The 19782-nt window shown below is 33.0% G+C and overlaps 1 protein-coding gene across 1 annotated transcript; it reads left to right on the top strand.

The window, feature by feature from the left end:
• The first annotated feature begins 15299 nt into the window (after positions 1-15299).
• On the top strand, positions 15300-16874 carry LOC145581686 (protein JINGUBANG-like). Its single transcript, XM_081638717.1, has one exon. It carries the CDS (start codon positions 15343-15345, stop codon positions 16585-16587), a length of 1245 nt encoding a protein of 414 aa, XP_081494843.1. The 5' UTR covers positions 15300-15342; the 3' UTR covers positions 16588-16874.
• The last annotated feature ends 2908 nt before the right edge of the window (positions 16875-19782 follow it).

Raw genomic sequence — 19782 nt, 5'->3', positions numbered from 1 at the left:
GCATCACAATCTATCAATACTTTATACTTGGAAATATATTATGGTTTAGACAACAAGCATTTCACAAACAATATCATGCTAGAAATATTCCAATTCAAATATTCAACCTCATGGTTTGAAATTAAAAGGTAGGTTAGGTTTCTATCACTCATATAAGCAATGTACTGATGTAGAGTATAAGACTATATTCTCCATAACTTATTTCATAAACTTATTAATTATTATGTTATAATTAGAATATATTAAATCATACTAGAACTATCTGGTTCAAATTTGACATGAATGTTTAATATCCATTAAACATCTTTTTTCAAGTAAAAAATAAATAAAAATTCTAAAAGGTAATTGTAAAAAAGAGTACTAGATGAATCATCTTCTTAAACAATGCCATAATCTTTTCAATACTTTCTTCATTTCACAATACATGCAATACTTAAAACTTAACTTTGATGATAAAAGTTTATGTTGTCCTTTACCTAAGATTTAAATTTTAATTGAACTTTGATTGCATGTGACTATTTGCTTTTTTGATGTTTAAAGAGCCACAAGAGTAGGTGATGAGAATCGATCACAGGATAATATGAAATCGAAAGGGAAGCTCTAACAACCATTTGAGCTATCCCTCACTCTCACCTTTAACAATTTGTGAATATGAAGAAAATGAGTCCTTGTGATAATTAATTTGTTTCATTATGTATTTTCATTATATTAGACAGCAAAAATTATTATTTTCCAAAATTTGTTAATTAATGACATTATTGGAATAGCGGTCACAATATATATTACAAACCGTGTAAATTACAAATAAAACAATCTTTAAGCAAAAAAAAAAAAAAAAAAACAAGTATTTGTAAGCAAACAAATAAGTTTCATAAAGAGCACAATACAAACAATGATTCATGATTATATACTTTGAATGTTTGTAGTGTAACATACAGAAAATCGTGTATCATATGATTCCAATAACTAGATAAAATAGACACGGCAAGTCGGCAATACATACAATATAATCTTTGGTTGAAAAAGAAAGCCACTAATTCATTCGTAGATCTTTGGAATAATGAAGAGTATTAACTTAGTACAAGTACTTGGTATTGTTTTACAGCTGCTTTTCACCATTTTTTTATGCAATGTTTTTGAGGGGTTCCCAGTTTTAGGCCCCAGCTGCCTCCTCCTATTGACTTTACTAGATAACTCTAAACGCATTGAGCTAAATTGGGTTGTTTCTCTTTTTCAAAAAAAAATTCTATGTTGTATATTTATGCGTTATGCTCCATTTAATGGTACTTACATTACCAACCAGGTGGTAATTGGTGCATGTTCGATGCCAATGACAACGTTTGAGATCAAATATTATTACAAAGATCCCGTGAAAAAGTCATGTGACTTATTCGATGTTAGTAATGAATGAAAAACACAGAGTACTAGTTAAATGAGTCTAATGCGCATTATTAATAAGAACCTTTAATTTGAAGTAACCTCGACTTATTAGGGCTTGTTTAGTAGCAGCTGTAAGTATATCATGTAGTAGTGTCCAAATTAGAATTTTGAAGCTAAGGCGAGGTGTAGACATTATGTCTATAGAGAGTGTATGTCAAGAGTAGACCTGGTTATTGGGCGGGTCGGGTCAGGGTCGGTGCGGGTCGGTTGCGGGTCAGGGTCAAAGAGGGTCACATTTTATAGGGTCAATATAGGGTCGGGCCAATGCGGGTCGCGGGCCGATAATGGGCGGGCCTACAAAATATCAATTAAAATAAATATTGGACAAAGCCATTATTAAATACATATGAATACAAATTAATCTATATAATTATTTTTACATTATGTATTTTCTTTATCAACTAAATTTGAAAAATATGTTGGCCCTATATTGACCCTACCCAATAAGGCCCTGTCCATTAATAGCCCTGTCCATTAAAAGCCCTATAAGCTTGGCCCTGACCCTATTATCATTGGACTACCCTGTCCAATAACCACCTCTAGTCAAGAGCTGTAAATTACCGCATGCAAATATATATAAATTTTCACGAGAAAGAAAAAATGCACCTTAATGAATTTCCTACTGAAAGGCAGTATATATAGAGTAGCTCAAACTTATTTACTCCGTATTTTCTCATATTGATGGGTGCGATCCAAGTCAATTTGACAAACCCGTGGCTTTATTCTCTATGTGACGTCAAATTTAAAGAAATAATTAACCAAGGTAAATTTTGGACAGACCTTACGCAAATTGCATGCATGGTTTAATAAGATCGTCCATTTTCGTACGTACATTCAAAGATATGATAAGTTTTGAGTTCCCAAAAATTATGTCCCTTCTTTTTTCTCCTGATGATTTGTGGTCGTTGGTTTGGATCTCTGCAGATTTTAGTTAACATCTTGATAGCGTGAAAATCACCCATAGTTTTGGCTTTGAATACTACTTAATTAGCTAGCTACTAATGAAGTACTCCATATATATAGTTCATATATACTCTATGATTGGCATGTTAGTTTGCTTCTTCATTTTAATTTCGAAAAATAATTGTATACTGCTCAAATAATCTTCAAACATAGAGTAAATTAGATATATGTTACATTCTATTAGTGAAATTATAGTGAACACTTAGTTACGAGGGATTATAAATTTTGGATAAGATGACTATTAATATTACCTTGACTGTGCATGACACATGATCGAAAACATGATGTACATGTCATAAAAAATTATGTAGTTAGCTTATGTACTGTATTTGGTGTGTGTGGGTAAGATGAAGGGTCCTATAAAATCCCTCACGGATCAATCAAACCTGGATTAATATCAATATTCTTGGTGAGAATAATTCTATTTGTGGAATTGGTATCTCAATACACGGTTTCTTTATAAGTTTTTGGTACCTTTTACAAGGATCATATTCTTTTCTTCTTTGCTTTATTCCAATTCCAGTTCCAAAAAAAAAAAAAAAAAAAAAAAAATCAAAATTATAATATGCCAACACTAGTTTCAATTTCGAACGTGGCCCTTCTCTCTTTCTCCAACGGCCCAACCCGTTTGTATTATTAATTAACAGGTAGAAATCAACATCATTGCGATAATGTATGCATTACATTGTCAAAGTAGACTTAGTTTTCATTTATTTACAAGAATTATTGTTTTTATTTATTGGAAGGCCAAAGTAGACCTAGTTATAGATAAGCATAATGCTCAATTTTTATTATTTTTATTAATAATACAATTGTGTGAAACTCTAGTCACGTTTTATATACACCGTACTTGGGAGAGATAATGTATTTTATACAGGCTTTATACAATGAATTATAAAGGCAATATTATGTATAAATGTATAAATTAAAGTTGAGTGGATGCGCGGTTGACCGATAGTTAGTGTGCTCAGCTTGACTAGAAATTTCTTTTGGCAAGCCACACCTTAGCTAGATATTATTCCTTAAAGTACCTAATTTTATATTTTGATAAAATTTGAGATAATAATACAAGAAAAAGAATGAATTATCACTAGTGCATGAATGCTAATAATAAACCTTCCTAGCTAATACAAGTAGCATAAGAGGACATCTTCATTAAGGCTCATAGGAGATTAGGAGTGTGATTACCTCCGTGATTTTTTTCAGTTGATAAAATGAATTTATTTTCTTAAAATATGAATATAAAAGTTTTGCTACAATATGTGTTAATATTTTAAACTAGAGATATAAGGTTTATACTTTAATTTAGCCCCCTATTATTTAGTCTAAGACTTATTACAACTTATATTCCAAATAAATAATTTAATTTTACAAGTATAAAATGAAAAGTGAACATATCCAAATGTAATTTTCAATTACAAACAACAACAAAAAAACAAACTACCCAACATAAAAGCCGAATATTTTAATTCAAAAAATCACATTAGCTAACTCGAACTAGTTAGCTAATGAGGAAAGGTTTTCAATCTCCTTCACCTTTGAATCAGGCGGTTCAAACGAAAATCCGTCTTTTACTTTCGACAAAGTCCCACACTAAGCATAACGAGCACATCTCAATAATAGAATTGGACAAGTGATTTGAGCACACCTCAACACACACTTTAATTTGTGTTTTCATTATCAAGGGAAAAGTGTAGATTGGGAAATAATGTATCATTGCTAGCTTGATCTACTAAAATATCTCATACACTGATTTACTTGACCTTTTGAAACAAAAAGTGAAAGTTGTTGCATCTCATACTTTGGATGCATGCTTAATGCAACTAGCTAAAGGCATTATTGGAACTCCAAGTTACATAACTCGCCACGTTACGTTAGTTTTTCAAGTGAAGTATATGAGAGGTACGGAAATAATATAAGTATAAAAATAGTATCAATAATGCCCTAAACTATATATGCCAATAGATAGCAATATAACAGAGTTTGTTTTCTTCTTTTGTTTTTGTCTCTTAATTTAAATCACCTTTCCTTTTTTAGCTTCACTTTTACGCCTTTTTTCATTTTTTTATTAGTCCTTGTGTTGTGGCTCTTGCTAGAGTTGATTTTATTTTGTCAATTTGGTTTGGTATCATTCATTGTATTGGAGCCTTGAATTGTCTTACAATATATAGTGCTTGTATATGGAAATTTAAGACAATTTTCTAGATTAATTAGTCATATAATTTTATGTATATAGAGCTAGCTTGTGATTAAGAGTTTCCATTTTTACATATAGATAAACATTTTTATATATGAAAATAAAAGAAAATGTTATGTATGTACATAAATGTCGTTATATGATTTTTTTTATGGAGTAAGCCATGTGTTTACTTAAGTTGCAATAAACATTTACACTTTTTGCTAGTTTGTACTTGATTAGTTTGCTAATTATATTTGACTGTTTTTTCTTAATATTTTAATAATTATCTTGAAATTTCATAACTTAAAAACAAAATTGTATTGAGAATCATGCATATTCAATATTTGATATGTTATATTTAACAAAAAAATTAAGTTATTATTTTTCACCAAATCGAAAAACAATACAAAGTTTTTCAAACTTCAAAATAAAAGTTGTGAAAGCGTCTTATGATCTTAATTAATGGAATCAAATAGTATAATTAATTAACACTAATTATCTTATTTAAGTTAACTACAATTTGATTGGATAAAAATCACAATAATAAAAATAGCTAAGATGGTAAGACTTGTAAATTAATACTTGTTGGTGTTAAGTGAACAATGGTATTAAGATATAGAAGGATTGTCAAAGCGCTCATCATAGAACCCCAAATACTTAGGGTGTGTATTATTATTATTATTATTATTATTACTCTATATTTGTTTATATTAATTATTTATTATAGTTATTAATTTGTAGTACTCCGTATTAGTATTATCAAAAGGATATTTATTTAATAAATTATCGTATTTTTTATCTTAAAAGAAATTTTACGTAACGATTGTGATTACTATTCGTCGCTCCGTTTCATTTTAATTGTCTCATATGAAATATTGGTTAATATTAAATACCAATCTCGCTAGTTGATCATTATTACTATCCTTCTACAGGAATTATGATTATAATGTAAATTAATGGGGCAACTAACATTTGCTGAAAAGCCATATACTTGTATATTTGTTTGAAACAAGTGGGCAAGTTGAGAAACATGATATTTGTTATAAATAATGGGAGTTGGTGATTGAGCTCGAGATATGTTGATATGATTTTGGTGGTCACCCTTTTTTACTTCTTTATTTGTCTAATCTCACCATTATCTCTTCATACTCTAGCTTCTTCACTTTCTATTTTTGTTACTTTATATTATGAAGTTAATAATAAAGTAAACTATGTCTATTAATTATGCTTGTTTAGGATATTTTACGGAGGTGATTAGGAAAATCTTTTTTTATTTTTTTTGATAAATATCTAGTCTAACACGACCGTTACCACGTTATTGTTATCTATGGTGGTTTCACTACTTCACTAGTGAGTAGTGACGACTACAAAAACAAGAATCGTAAGAAGATTTATGTATTATAAATGTATAACACTAATAGCATGTTTGGTAAAAGTAAAAGTGTTTCTTGGGGTGGAAATAGATTCAACTAAACTATTATCGTTATCTAGTGTTTAGTTAGAAGGCTAAGTTACCAATTACCATTAGTTAGGGGTAATGGTTTCCACCTACTTGTTATCTCTCTGAGGTAACAAATACCCTTATCCTCTTCAAACAAAAAGAAAAAGAGGTAAATTTAAGTGATTCCATTCCGTAATTAAACCAAATAAATAAAAAGGTAAGAGTTATTTATCTCCTTTCCTCCATCTTATTTATTTTCTTTCCACTTCATTTTCAATATTCATACCAAACGACCCCTAATAATATCTTTAGTGATAATGAGTTTATACCAATCACGTAGGTGATTGGTTTAGCTTGGTTTTCACCAAGCTCGAGTTTTTTCTCATGTTCAATTCGTTAATAAAGTATTGATGATTTAAGGTTGGTTATTATTGTTACTTAGTTAAACTTATCATTGTAAGTCACTCTCAAATACGTTGCTATTACCAAGCGATGGAGAGGTTTATACATCAAGGAAGGCTCATAGAACCTTCTCATTTTGTTTCTTTCTTATGAATTATAATTAACCATATTCGTAGATACTCGTATGTAGCAAAGTACTTCATATATAGTAGTTTTGAAGATAACATCTGAATAAAGAGAGTATTATTTGACCTATAGTCGACTGTACTCCAGACTATATTGATATAAATACAAAAAAATTGGATTTGAAATGATATTATCAACTAAAATGAGAGATGTTACGTTAGACATACTAATTTAAGCGTAATTACTTTTGATGTTATGTGTGACAATGAGGGATCTAGAAGCACTGTCAGGTTAATTAAATTGCATTTAACCTATAAATTTTGCAAAAAAATTTGGGGAAAGGAAAAAGAGCCTAAGGGCATGTTCAACAAAATATAGTTGTGAAGGTAGCTGTTAGTTGTGAAGGTAGCTGTTGGTTGTGTAGGTAGCTTTTAGCTGTCAACAAGCTGTAGCTGTAAAGATAGATAATTTAAGTATGAGTGTTCGGTAAAATAGCGGTTGACTAGTTGTTACATATAAAAATCAATATTTGTATTTAAAACTATAGATTAAATTTTCAATAGCTACCTCTACTTTCAAAAGCTAATATTTCTAACTTTTCATAAAAGCTACCTCCACCACTAAAAGCTACCCTAACCACTACTTTGCCAAACACTCACATTTTGTGTTAAGTAGTAGTTTGACCAAGTCAAACCACTAAAAGCTACTCAAACGCTAGCGCCGAACACGCCCTAAATCTTATATTGTAATGTGGATTTAAGCCCCTTAACTTAATAAAGGATCTAAAATCACACAAGTAACACAAGCCTTCCGAATTCCCTTAGAAACTCGAACAAATTAAGAACAGTGAACATGATATGACTTGTAATCCGACCACTCTTGGAACGAATTCAAGACTACTCAAATCACTTAGACTACTCCTAGAATTAAATATTTTGATGAACAAAACTTTGACTACTCCTAGAACTAAGAATTAAATGCTAATTATCAAAACAACTCCTTGAAGTGAAAACTAGCAAAGAAAAGTTTAAACAAAGTTAAACAATTTGTATTGAATTTAATCTGATTTTCTATGTCTCCAAAAGCCACAAATTTCCTCTATTTATAGACTAAAAACTAACTAATTCTACTCCTACAAGGAATAGGACAAACCCCTAACCTTATTCCCCAAGTATCCTCACTAGAATAGAATTACTACTTCTTATTAGAATAGGAAATTAAACCTAATCCTAAACAAACTTTAATTAACTAAAAGCATTCCTAACAACTTTAGGAAATTTATAGAAACTAAATAACAGAAAATAAAGCTAATCCTAAGTGCTTAAACCAAGAAAAACCCTTTCAAGTGAAAGGTAAAAACTTGCAAGCAAAACTCTAGGAAAACAACTCAGTATGGAATTTCTTCCATTTCATGTCGCCATCGTCAGACCACCACACGCACCGCTACCATGGACACGCGCCTGACCGGCGTGTAGCTAGGATCATGTCGGAGCCGGGGAGACGGCGCGTGGCACCCAAGTCGACACGTCACCGCCGTTGTCTTCGCTGGAAGGTAACAACTCCTTTTCTTCTTCCTTGTTAAACAAGCATCTAACCCAACCTTGATTCTTTTTCTCCAAGTTTGAACTCTATTGGACTCAAAATCATTGTAATTGGCTCTTCAAAATAATTCCCCTCTTGATTCACATATATTGCACATACACATATTATGTGTGTTTTTTAGCTTCGATAACATTATTATTTTGTACATTCAAATAAATCATTACTAAAATTTCATCTAAAAAAGAAATTTGTATCACACAAATTAATAAAATACATTAGAGCCTTGAATCAATCATAGTTTAAAGTTGAAATTGCATGATATTATTATGTGTCAATAATCAGTTAAACGTTTCACCAAGATCATACTAGTTAGTTACCCTAGCTTGGACAATGAACACAAGTCGGTGACTATAGCTACTTGTATCTAAAGATGGTTTTTGGCCGTGTGGGGTCGTGCCTCGTGCCAGGCCCACGTGCTTTGGGGTTAGTTAGGCCTGGCCCATGGCTTAGTCGTGCCGTATCGGACTGAAGTTTTTAAAAAGGTTGGCCCGTGTACAACCCAGACCCACGTGCCATCATGACGGGTCGGGCTTGTATGGTTAAGTAAAATTGCATTGATTTTAGCATGTTTTGTCATGCCGGGCTACAGTACCTTATCATGCCATGCTTTTTTTGTGCCCGTGTCGTGCCGTGCTTTTTTGTGCTGGATTTTGGCCCGGCCCAGTTCCATCTTTACTTGTATTCAACATGATTTTTTTAATTAATAAAAAAGTTTTGAAGGGAAGGGAATACTATACTAGTACATGCCTACACATTTTATGTTACTTTCTCCGTTTTCTTTCAATTATAACACTTTGATTTTTCACGTCATTCATATACTCCACTTTCACCAACTTAGTAGCTTCGGTGATTTACAATTAAGGAAAATAATAATTATATGAGATCTTGTTATATTTAACTCAAGCTATACTTTATTTATTAATATATATTAATAATTGAAACACTAATAAAAATTGTTAGATTTAAAATAATAATAAAAAAAAAAAAAAAAACAGGATTTTAATGATTTTATATATAATGACAGGGTATTTCATATGAGAAATTTGACGGTTAAGGTCCATGCTCCTTAGTCCTCACTCATTTAATGATTTGGGTGGTTGATTTTTTAATTACATAATGACAAATTGTACATACAAGACAATGTCACACTTAGTGGTGTTAAAATAGGACCCGATCGACCCGATTTGAAATCGTTTTGAAAATATTTGATTCAAATTTCGACTCATATAAATACTATAATTTAGCATGACATAAATTTGAAATAGACCTGATTTGATCAGACCTCATCAAATCCAACCCCGACACCCAAATTGAGTCATACCACAAAAAGAAGAATATCACTACACCATGTGACTATAAAAGTCATTTCATAAATCATAATCAATCAATTAATCTCAAAATTATACTGTAGTCACCCATATATACCGTACATAACCGACTAACCGTATAAGCATCTCATTAAAGAATTAGTCGTACTTTCTAATCTTTTCAAATTCATTTTTAATTTTTATTATTTTTTTTGAAGAAATCGTTAGTCGGGAAATTTTATTAAATCAAATCAATTTCCGTCAAAGTTAGACAGCTGTAGGGGAAATTGTCAGACCAAACATACATGGTTTCATTAACTCTTTTTTAATTTATTTATCTGTATGTATAAAAGAAGTATATGGGGATAGATTACTAAGTATCGACCTATCATAGTAGTAAGAAATAGTTTGTAATTAATCAATGTGTTTATCGGGTGATTAATTGACTAACCATAGCATCCTCTGTCGTTATTACCAAAGCCTAGATAAAGCAAAATAATTAGAGAAAAGTTGTTGACTAACTGAATTACAATTAGAGTTAAGTTAAACAAATCATTTCACTAAAATTAGGTGAGTTAGTCCATTAAAATTCAGATATAAGTTGTGCTTAATTAAAAGATCATACTTTCATTATAATAAAGCTTGAAGAATTAACTAATCATTCACATGCAAGTCACGATGTCTAACTAAACAGTTACCGACTCTAAAGGTACGGACGTACCACGTACGGTTATGTTGATTTTTTAGATTCTGTATTAACCTTTAGCGAGGAGTATGGATCATGTCGGTATGGTACTTGATTCGAGCAACTTTGATCATAAGTATATACGAATTGAAGTATGTAATACCGAGTATATACGAGTATTGGAAAAGCCCGCATGGGAAATCCTTATCATTCTCTTACTGTCAATATGCCTAACTCGTTAACCCATATTGAGTTGACTTGTATGGAGTTTTGATCCGATAAAATAGTTCTCTTTCAAAGCACATTTGGATATAATTAGTGCTTGGTATTCTATCATGTGGCTAGAAACAACTACACTTCTTTTAAAGCAATAATTACTAGGAGTTACTCCAATAAACCACACAAATAACAACATACACTTTAATTCTTCTTTTTATTGACTTCCTAATTTGTCATAACACTTTTTGTCAATCAAACCTACAAGAAGTTACTGATTATCACTCGTTACAAAATCTATCCAAAGAAGGAAACAAGGACGAATTGAAGACGATTCTTCGAGTAGCATAATGGTTAGTTGGAGCTAGCTCATCACATATATAGCAGTATGAATGATTGATTTTAATTTGATGATATTTCTTGTCCCACCTTAATGATGGAAATAATTATTAATTTATTTATTTATTTATTTTTTTTTTTTTTTGATAAAAAAAGTGTTGTGTTCGTTAATAATATCAATATTTCAAGGCTAAAATGGCCTTGCTACTGTATTACTACCACTAATAATCTTCTATCATTTTATTTATTAGTTCTTACCAATAATATTACATTTTTGTTTTGTTTATTTCATTTTCACTTATTTTATGAAAAATAAGTTCAAGAAAAGAATAAGTGTATATAATTAATCACATTCACAAAAAAAAAATTAGTTCAATTCAAGAAATATAAGGGTATCTAATTTCAATTCACAAATAGAATAAAATTTAAAATATGCAAATAAGTTTGACAAATGGAACACACTCTTTTTTTTTTTAGCATTTTATAACTCCGTAGTTAAGTAATTTTTTTTTTAGGAAAAGTTCAGTTTAATAATACCAACTTTGTTCAATTTATTTTAAATAATCCCAACTTTTGATTATTTTGTAATAATCTCAACTTTCACTTGCATTTTCTTTCTTCAATCTCAATTACCAGTAACCCTTATTACATTCAACAAATAAATTCTCTTCCACGTGTTGCAATTTAATAGGATGATTTTTTTTGAACCAAAGTTAAATTAAATAATTTTTTTTAACAGATTTAAATTAAACTAAATTAAAAAGAGAGAAAGAGAGAGAGAGAGATAGAACCACCAGGCACCACGTTGGTGGCCCTTCTTTTCCCAACCGGCCACTTCCACCCTCGAACCACCCACAGGGAAACTAGGAACAACCCCCGAAACCTCTGGTGGCCCTTCTTTCCTCAAAAGGTCATTCCCACCCTCCCACCACCCCCAAGCCACCGTTAACCAAAACCCTTAATGTTATTTCACGGGTGGTGGTTTTGGGGGTTTTGGTTAACGATGGTTTCGAGGGTTTTGGCTAACAATAGTGTTGCGGTGGTGATTTGGTTGGCGGGGGTTTAGTTAATGGTGGTTTTGGGGAAGGAGATTTGATTATAGGTTGTTTCAGCGGCGCAGGGAGGGAAGGGGGCCGATTTCGACGCTGGCAAAGAGGGAGGTGTTGTTTCTGGTAGGGATGGGAAGCTTGAGGTTGTCGGCGGTGGGTAGGGCTGAGAAGTTGGAGGTCGATGGGGGTGGAGGCTAGGAAAGAGGAGGTTGTCGGGGGTGGGGGCTAGTTTTATTTTTTATTTATTTAATTTAAATTTTTTGAATCAATAAACATATGATGACACGTGGAAAAATAACTTTTTTCTCTTTCCTTCCTATTGATTTTTTATTTTTATTTTTGTTGACCGGTTTAGGATTGAAGAAAGATAACGCAGGTGAAAATTGGGATTATTACAGTATAATCGAAAATTGGGATTATTAAAGTGTATTTTTCCTTTTTTTTATACTTAGCATTTTTTTTACTGCTTTAAAATCATTTAATTTATTCAAGAAATATATTATCTTAATTAATAATGTATAATCTAAAATTGTATTGTAAAATTATGAAATGATAATTTAAAACTACATACAAATCAAGATGGGTTTGACAATATCTCACAAGTATAGGTCAAATATTTCATATTTTCAAATGATAAGCTTCCTTCATTCAACAAATATTACACCATGGTGACTTTAACACTTGTTGACGCACAACTTTGATTGTCAATAAATTTAACTTGCAATTAATAAAATTATAAAAAAGTTGATAATTAAAAAGTACAAATCGAGACAATTTTAACAAAATCTCGCATGACTATATCATTCATTATACGAAGTATATACTTATATAAATCATAGTTAAAGTTAAAGGAGAATATGTAAATCCCTACCTTATAAAAAGTAGGAGATTGTTCTTATAAATAGTGCACGCGCACACCATTATACCCCTCAAAATGTTTGTTTACCTTCTTACCCCCATGTGTAACTTTGTTATTTTTCTTAAGACCCATCAATTAATTAAAAATTAAATGGAGAATGAAATAATAAAGTTTAAAATTTTCTACATTTAATTTAATGGGGTTATGATTTAATTACATGACAACATTAGTCATTGGACAACGAAAGGTTGTTGCTTTATGTGGCAGTTTTTTTTTTTTCTATATTTTGTGAAGGTCAAAATTAACGACTGACACATAAATACATAATTGTGTTTAAAGGACATTGAAACTAATGAAATTAATCAATGGTTGTGCCGAAATAGATGTACTAGGAAGAAAGAAAACCAAACTGACTACAGTGAAAAGGGGAAGAAAGCAAAAAGGGATTCAAGGGAATTATGGGGCTGCATAAAGCTTATTTTACTGCAAAATCAAATTATTAAAAGCATTTTGTTCGAGTTCATTTTCTGATTATTTGTTAACTTTTGAGCACTGTGAAATCATGTGTATGTGAATACTATTATTATACATTAATGCCACTACTATGTATTGTGATGTACCCTGTATTGCTATATGATGTACCTTGTTGTTTCCAATTAGGTCAATAAGTGCCAAGACATATTAGTATCATGAATTCTTATATAAAGTGTTAGCATGTTGTGTTCTTTCACTACTTAAATAAAGGGTGCAGCTTGTTGTATCACATTTCCGAAAGTACCCTACAACATCAAAGACAAGAGCCCTCGACAACGATTGATGAAGCTCCATGTGAAGTGTAAACACAAGCCGAGAAAAATTAAGGCTTCGCAATAGAGAGATATTCCTTTATCAGTCCATTAACTCTATATCAAGTGCAAACACAATTCAAGCCAAGAAAAATTAAGCCGTAAGAGCTAGTCACCCCGCACGCAACGCGCGCTCTGGCTGCCCTAGTAGTGTAAAAGTCAACAAGGTGCAATAGTATTAAAATGAATGAAACAATTCAAATAAGACAAACATATAAAAACCGAAAAAATTATAATATTTATTTTAAAAGAAAAATTCTGATAAACACCCCGGGCCCGACGAAGGGGCCTGATGATATTCGTAGAAGGTGATAATTAACAAAAGCTGTAAACGTAGTGGTGTACGGCAGCTAGCTTTACACAGTTAGCTTTAATCAAACGCGTCGTACAAGGTCTCGGAGAATAATACTGGTAATGCACGAGACTTTAGCAAGCCGCGCGCTATATCTCGGCCCTACTCACCAAAACTTCATCGAAGCTGCTTTTGCTAGTTGCTAGTCTTGCTACCACTTCAATTCCCCACCAACTTGCACACTATTACTTTTTTTAATACTTTTTCTCATCATCCTTACTCGACTAACTACCGTACCACGCACCTTTTTTTTTAATGCTTATCCAAATCATCACTACAACCAACTCCAAATAGTACCAATCAGTACATTTTGTATCGCACCATTTTCATATAAATAATTTTATGACCTAGGAGAGTTTCTAATTTCTATTAAAAACTCGACATGATTATAACATCAAGCCTCAAGGTAGAGTTAGAGTAGACCATCATCTACCCTTATCATACACAAGCATTATTTAAATTATATACGCAAAGCTTACATTCTTCTTGGATCCTTTTTAAATATCTAATAATCAGCTCAATTAACTCTTCGATCATTAGGTTGCTCCTTATCAAATGGATTTATACTTTGTAGTATAAAATAATTGCTTTTGAGCTAATATTCAAGTTTAACTATGTTTAAAGTATTTAATATCACCTTAGTCTTTTAATGCTCTTTCCATTTTCCTTTTTGGACGCCCCTAATAGACTTTATAGGCAATAATGTATACTTGTTATTCCCTTAGTTTTAGAATGATATTTCTTTTTACGTAAATCAATGTAAGTTTTCGCAAACCTTTGACCGTAAATATCTTTAATCTCACACTAGCAAAAAAATATAAAAATTAGATACTCTGTATTAATAATGTTTGTACATATCAAAACAAGTTAAACTAGATACCATAAGATTATATTTGTTCTTATAAATTAAGAGAAATTTAGAATATTCTCTCTAATTTTTAAAAGTCAAGAGTCTAAACAGAAACATCATTATTTTTAAATTAAAAAAATCAATTCAATTGAGTTGAAATAATTTCCTAGCTACATGTTATACATAGTCCATAATGTTCAATAATATGTTGAGGTTGATTTTAGGTTAGGCATGGATCTACTTGGATTAATTCCAACTTAGGTTAATTTCTGGTATATATAAATATATTTCAGGTCAAGCTGCAATTCTAATCAATTAAATTGCTTCTACTTGATTTCGGACCATCAATTTCAGGTCAAGTCAGATCTATTTTACCATATGTAATTAGGGTTTTCATCCGAGTGTAAAAATAAAAACAAGCTAATGCATGAGTAAATTTGATACAGTAAATATATCAGTATTCACACAAATCACAACGCAGTCATAGACATACATAGTGCATGCAACCTGACATCCCATCTCTTCCAAAAATTGTCAACGTACCAACTTGCATACATCTTCTCTCTCCTCCACGCTGGCACTCTCACCCCTCCACTTTCTATTTATACCCCTTCTTTCTCCTCTCTTCAAACCGTCCACTTTTCTTTTCAAATTTTCCATTTCCAGAAATAAATTAAATAAACAAAAATGAAGCTTAAAACTCGCTTCTGTTTCTGTACCTCCACCGTCGCCGGCGACGACTCCAGCAACTTTCCGGCGACAACTTCTTCCTCCTCCACCTCCACCTCCACCTCACCCGCAAGTAACACTAGCCTACAAAGTCACCTCTCCCTTCAAACCCTGCCATCTGTCCCTTCCCTTCAATACTTCTCTCTCCTCGACGTCTCCGCTACCGTCACCCTCACCCACTCTCTCTCCTCTACTCTCTCACTACCTTCCTCCATCTCATCACTTTCTCTCTCCTCCGCATCATCTCTCCTCTACGTCTCCTCCGGCCACCAGATCAACGTCTACGACTCCTCCACCCTCTCCCTCCTCGAGACCTTCAACTCCGACGGAACCTCCGCCGGTGCCGTTAAGTCCGTCACATTCTCCGACGGAAAAATCTTCTCCGCTCACCAGGATGGAAAAATCCGGGTGTGGAAGTTAACCGCGAGTAAGAAGCATAAGATGGTTTCTACTTTACCCACCTTAACTGACCGGTTACGCCGGTATCCGGTTCCGAAGAATCACGTGAAAGTCAGGCGACATAAGACCCGGTTATGGGTTGAGCACAACGACGCCGTTTCGAGCTTGGCTGTTAACAACGGAAAAATATACTCCGTTTCTTGGGATAAAACGTTGAAAGTGTGGGGTCCAAAGAGTTTACGGTGTTACGAGTCTGTAACGGCGCATGAGGATGCGATTAACGCCGTTATTGTTTCGAGTGACGGAACGGTTTATACCGGGTCGGCTGATGGTCGGATTCGGGTTTGGGCTAAAAAATCCGGGTCGGAGAAGAAGCATTCAGGGATTGCCACGTTGGAGAAACATAAATCAGCTGTAAATGCGTTAGCGTTGAATTCTGACGGTTCGATTTTATTCTCCGGTGCTTGTGACCGTTCGATATTGGTTTGGGAGAGAGAAGATAGTGCTAAGTATATGGTGGTTAGTGGGGCCCTTAGAGGTCACAATGGGGCGATCTTGTGTTTGATCAATGTCTCGGATTTTCTGATCAGTGGTTCGGCTGATCGGACGGTCAGGATTTGGAGACGTGGGTTTGAAGGAAAATTCTGTTGTTTGAGTGTTTTGACTGGGCATAGTAAGCCTGTTAAGTCATTAGCTGCGAAAATGGAGGGTGAAGATGGAATTTCGGTGTTTAGTGGTGGGCTTAATGGGGAAATTAAAGTTTGGAGTCTTAAGATTAATTATTCCAGCAGTAAGGACTCGTGACAGTAATATCGAATCTCGTATACATAAAAAAATTATTGGTAAATAGTTTTTAGATATGGAGAATGATGTGATTGGTTCATATTATTTTTTTATTTTTTTGGTGGGGGAGCGGGTGTTTTAGACATGGCAATGAAAGTTTGATGCTAGTACAAGTTAATTTACTAGTAATTTGTTTGAATTTTGAGTACGTTTATTTTCCCTTTTTTTAGTAGGGATGATAGATATATTTTTGTATTTATTGGCTACTTTTAATTGTTAATAGAATGATAGCTATGTTAATTCATGAATTTATTATTTTTAATGTCGTTTTGTGCTTGGTTGGAAGTGGTTCATGTATAATAAAAGAATAACAATAACAATGAAAGCCATATATACTTTTCTTGATGAGGGGACACTCTTGGAAGATTATATTTGCAGGGATGTAAACCAATTGACACACAAATCATTAATGTATTATCTTTTAATAAACATTTAAATTTCGTTCAACCAAACTAAAGGCTATTACCTCATTTAATAAGATTCGAACTCTAAATCTTCAAGATTCAAGGTTCAACTCTTTTTTTGAAGCAGAAGTATGTTTTACTTTTAAAAGTCTTATCTCTTAAGATTCTAAAGGTTTAGGATTAGCAGGTGAAGTAAGACTCATTCAGTCATTCATAGTTACCAAATGATGGTACTTGGAGACGAAGATCCCTTTACCTCCATCAAATAATATCAAGTATTTGAATTATAAATATTGAGCCAAAAAACTACTAAAAACCATATGGGAAGAAGATAATACAATAAAACTTTAAATCTCGAACTCGGGTAGACACTCGTATTATTAAATAACTTGATCATATGTATCATGCTCGAGCTTATCGAGTTTGGAAGTATCATATTCAGGTTTTGCTCACAACTTACATAAATTAAACTTGGAGTCAAGCTTGAATCGATCGAATAGTAGCTAGTCCGGTACTTCGGCAGAATTGATTATTGAGTTACGTTGAATTCCAACTGTCCAAAGTAGAAAGGTAATAACCGACCAAATTAAACTATTTGACTCAACTTGCATTGGTTTGATTATTGATAAGCTAAGGTTTCAAAGTGATAATCTGCTCAAAAGTGAGTTCTTTCTGCAAATTCATTTCATTATCACCTATAATAAACAAAGCAATCTTTGAATATATTACATGGTGCACATTGATAAAAGATGTAGGCAATAATATGAATGAGTAAATTTGCTGAAATCAAGAAACTATAACAGTTATTGTACAAGTATGTAGTAAATTAATAATAACAAGGGCACGCAGTAATATTATTGTTTTTGTTCGTTGCTATCACTATATCATTCTCATTTACCTTGAAAATTAATATGCTACCTCTATTTCATATTCGATATAACTTTGGGTATTATTTACGAAACATAATAAAATTTAAAGCTGTATCTAATATGATACGGGGGTATTAATAAAATTTTACAAGAAGTAATACTCGAATGTTTAGTTTAAACTACAGGATTTCTTGAATACGATAATAATCGATCAAACTATAACTTTTCATTTCACTGAAAATTCTATAATATGTAGTAAAAGTTTCTCTTCCCGACAAAACTCGATCATAAAACGAACAATGAGATGGCTTTGAAATAAGGATTAAGCATTATTGAATTGCATTAATAGAATATGTAGTCTCTTGTACGTGTACAACATGCATGACTTTAGTCTCCTTAAAATACCGCATAAAAATAAATGTTGTGTGCGCTTATAAAAGGAAACCATGAGTTCTTTGTTACATCATTAAGTTCTTTAGATCTAACTATATACTATGATATAACTCAGGATATCTGGGTGGGAGACAGGAAACTACAGCCAATACAGGATATAAGGGGTCTGGGAATAAACAAAGTTTCTGACCTTATGACTAATGAAAGGGCTTGGAATGCAAATCTTATCTGGAAATCGTTTAAGAATGAAGATGCGAGAGATATTTTGGCTATGCACATACCTAAGAGAGGAGAAGACTCATTCATTTGGAGGCCGGAAAGGAAGGGAACCTACAGCTTCAAATCGGGGTATTGGTGGCAGGATACTGAGTTAAGGGAGGGTAAGCAAAGTGAATCTTGGAAAGGGATTTGGAGAATTAAACTGTGGCCAAAGTGTATATTGCTAGCTTGGAGAATACTGCACAATAAATTGGCCACAGGGGATAACTTAAGGAAGAGAGGCATGTTTGGACCAACTCAATGTGTCCTGTGCAGAAGGGAGGAAGAGACAGCAGGGCATTTGTTCAAAGATTGCAGCATAACTCAGAGGATTTGGAGAGCTAGTGATCTGGGACTGAACGTGTCAGCAAATCAAGATGTACCCATTTCAAGATGGTTGCTAAATTTCCTGACTTATGCGAGGAAGCTGGATAAAAAAGATGGCAACACCCAACAATACTTTTTGTTGGTGATCTGGGCAATCTGGAAACATAGAAATGATATAATCTTTAGGAATGTGAGTGTCAATCCTTTGTCTATCTTACGTTTGGTGCAGGTACACATTCATAGATGGTCAATTGCAGAAAGAATCAAAGCTAGAACTCTGACCCTAACGCAAGAGTGTTCGAATGAAAGGGCCATTGCTCCGTTAATCTTCATAACAGGGAAAGCAAGAACGAGCACGGCCAAGGTGCTGAAGGTGGATGCAGCCTGGAAAAGAAGACATGCCAAAGACAGACCAGGATGGGAAGCTGCTGTAGCATGGAGTGCGGAGGACGAGCCTAGCCAAAGTTCTGGATCAGCCAGAAAGATCTTTGCCACTAGTGCAAGACAGGCAGAAGCTTATGCAGTCTGGTGGGCTATTAAGGACCATGAGGCTTGCAGGAATGTGATTATCAAGACGGACTCTGCTGAGGTGGTGAAGGCGCTGTTGAATCCAGCACAAGCCCCAGTAGACATCAAATCAATAGCAACAGACATCATTCAAATGAGTACAAGTTTTGATCTCTTGATATGCATCAAAGTACAGAGGGATATGGTGGAAGCTGCCCATAAATTGGCAACTGCAGAGAGAAGGAAGTAGTTGCTGTTAATTCTGTACCTCTTGTCTGTAACCTTTGTCAAAAAAAAAAAAAAAAAAAAAAAAAAACTATATACTATGAAAAAAAATTACACTCACCGATAAATTTGTTTACCCTTCCTTATTCGAAACTATTTTCATCCTCTACAAT

The sequence above is a fragment of the Chenopodium album genome, chromosome 15 (genome assembly GCF_948465745.1).
Source record: "Chenopodium album chromosome 15, dcCheAlbu1.1, whole genome shotgun sequence".
Lineage (NCBI taxonomy): Eukaryota > Viridiplantae > Streptophyta > Magnoliopsida > Caryophyllales > Amaranthaceae > Chenopodium > Chenopodium album.
This window is presented reverse-complemented; position numbering and strand designations above follow the sequence as displayed.

What these genes read in the sequence shown, in the direction of transcription:
- LOC145581686 (XM_081638717.1), top strand. Translation starts at nt 15,343, where the DNA reads ATGAAGCTTAAAACTCGCTTCTGTTTCTGTACCTCCACCGTCGCCGGC.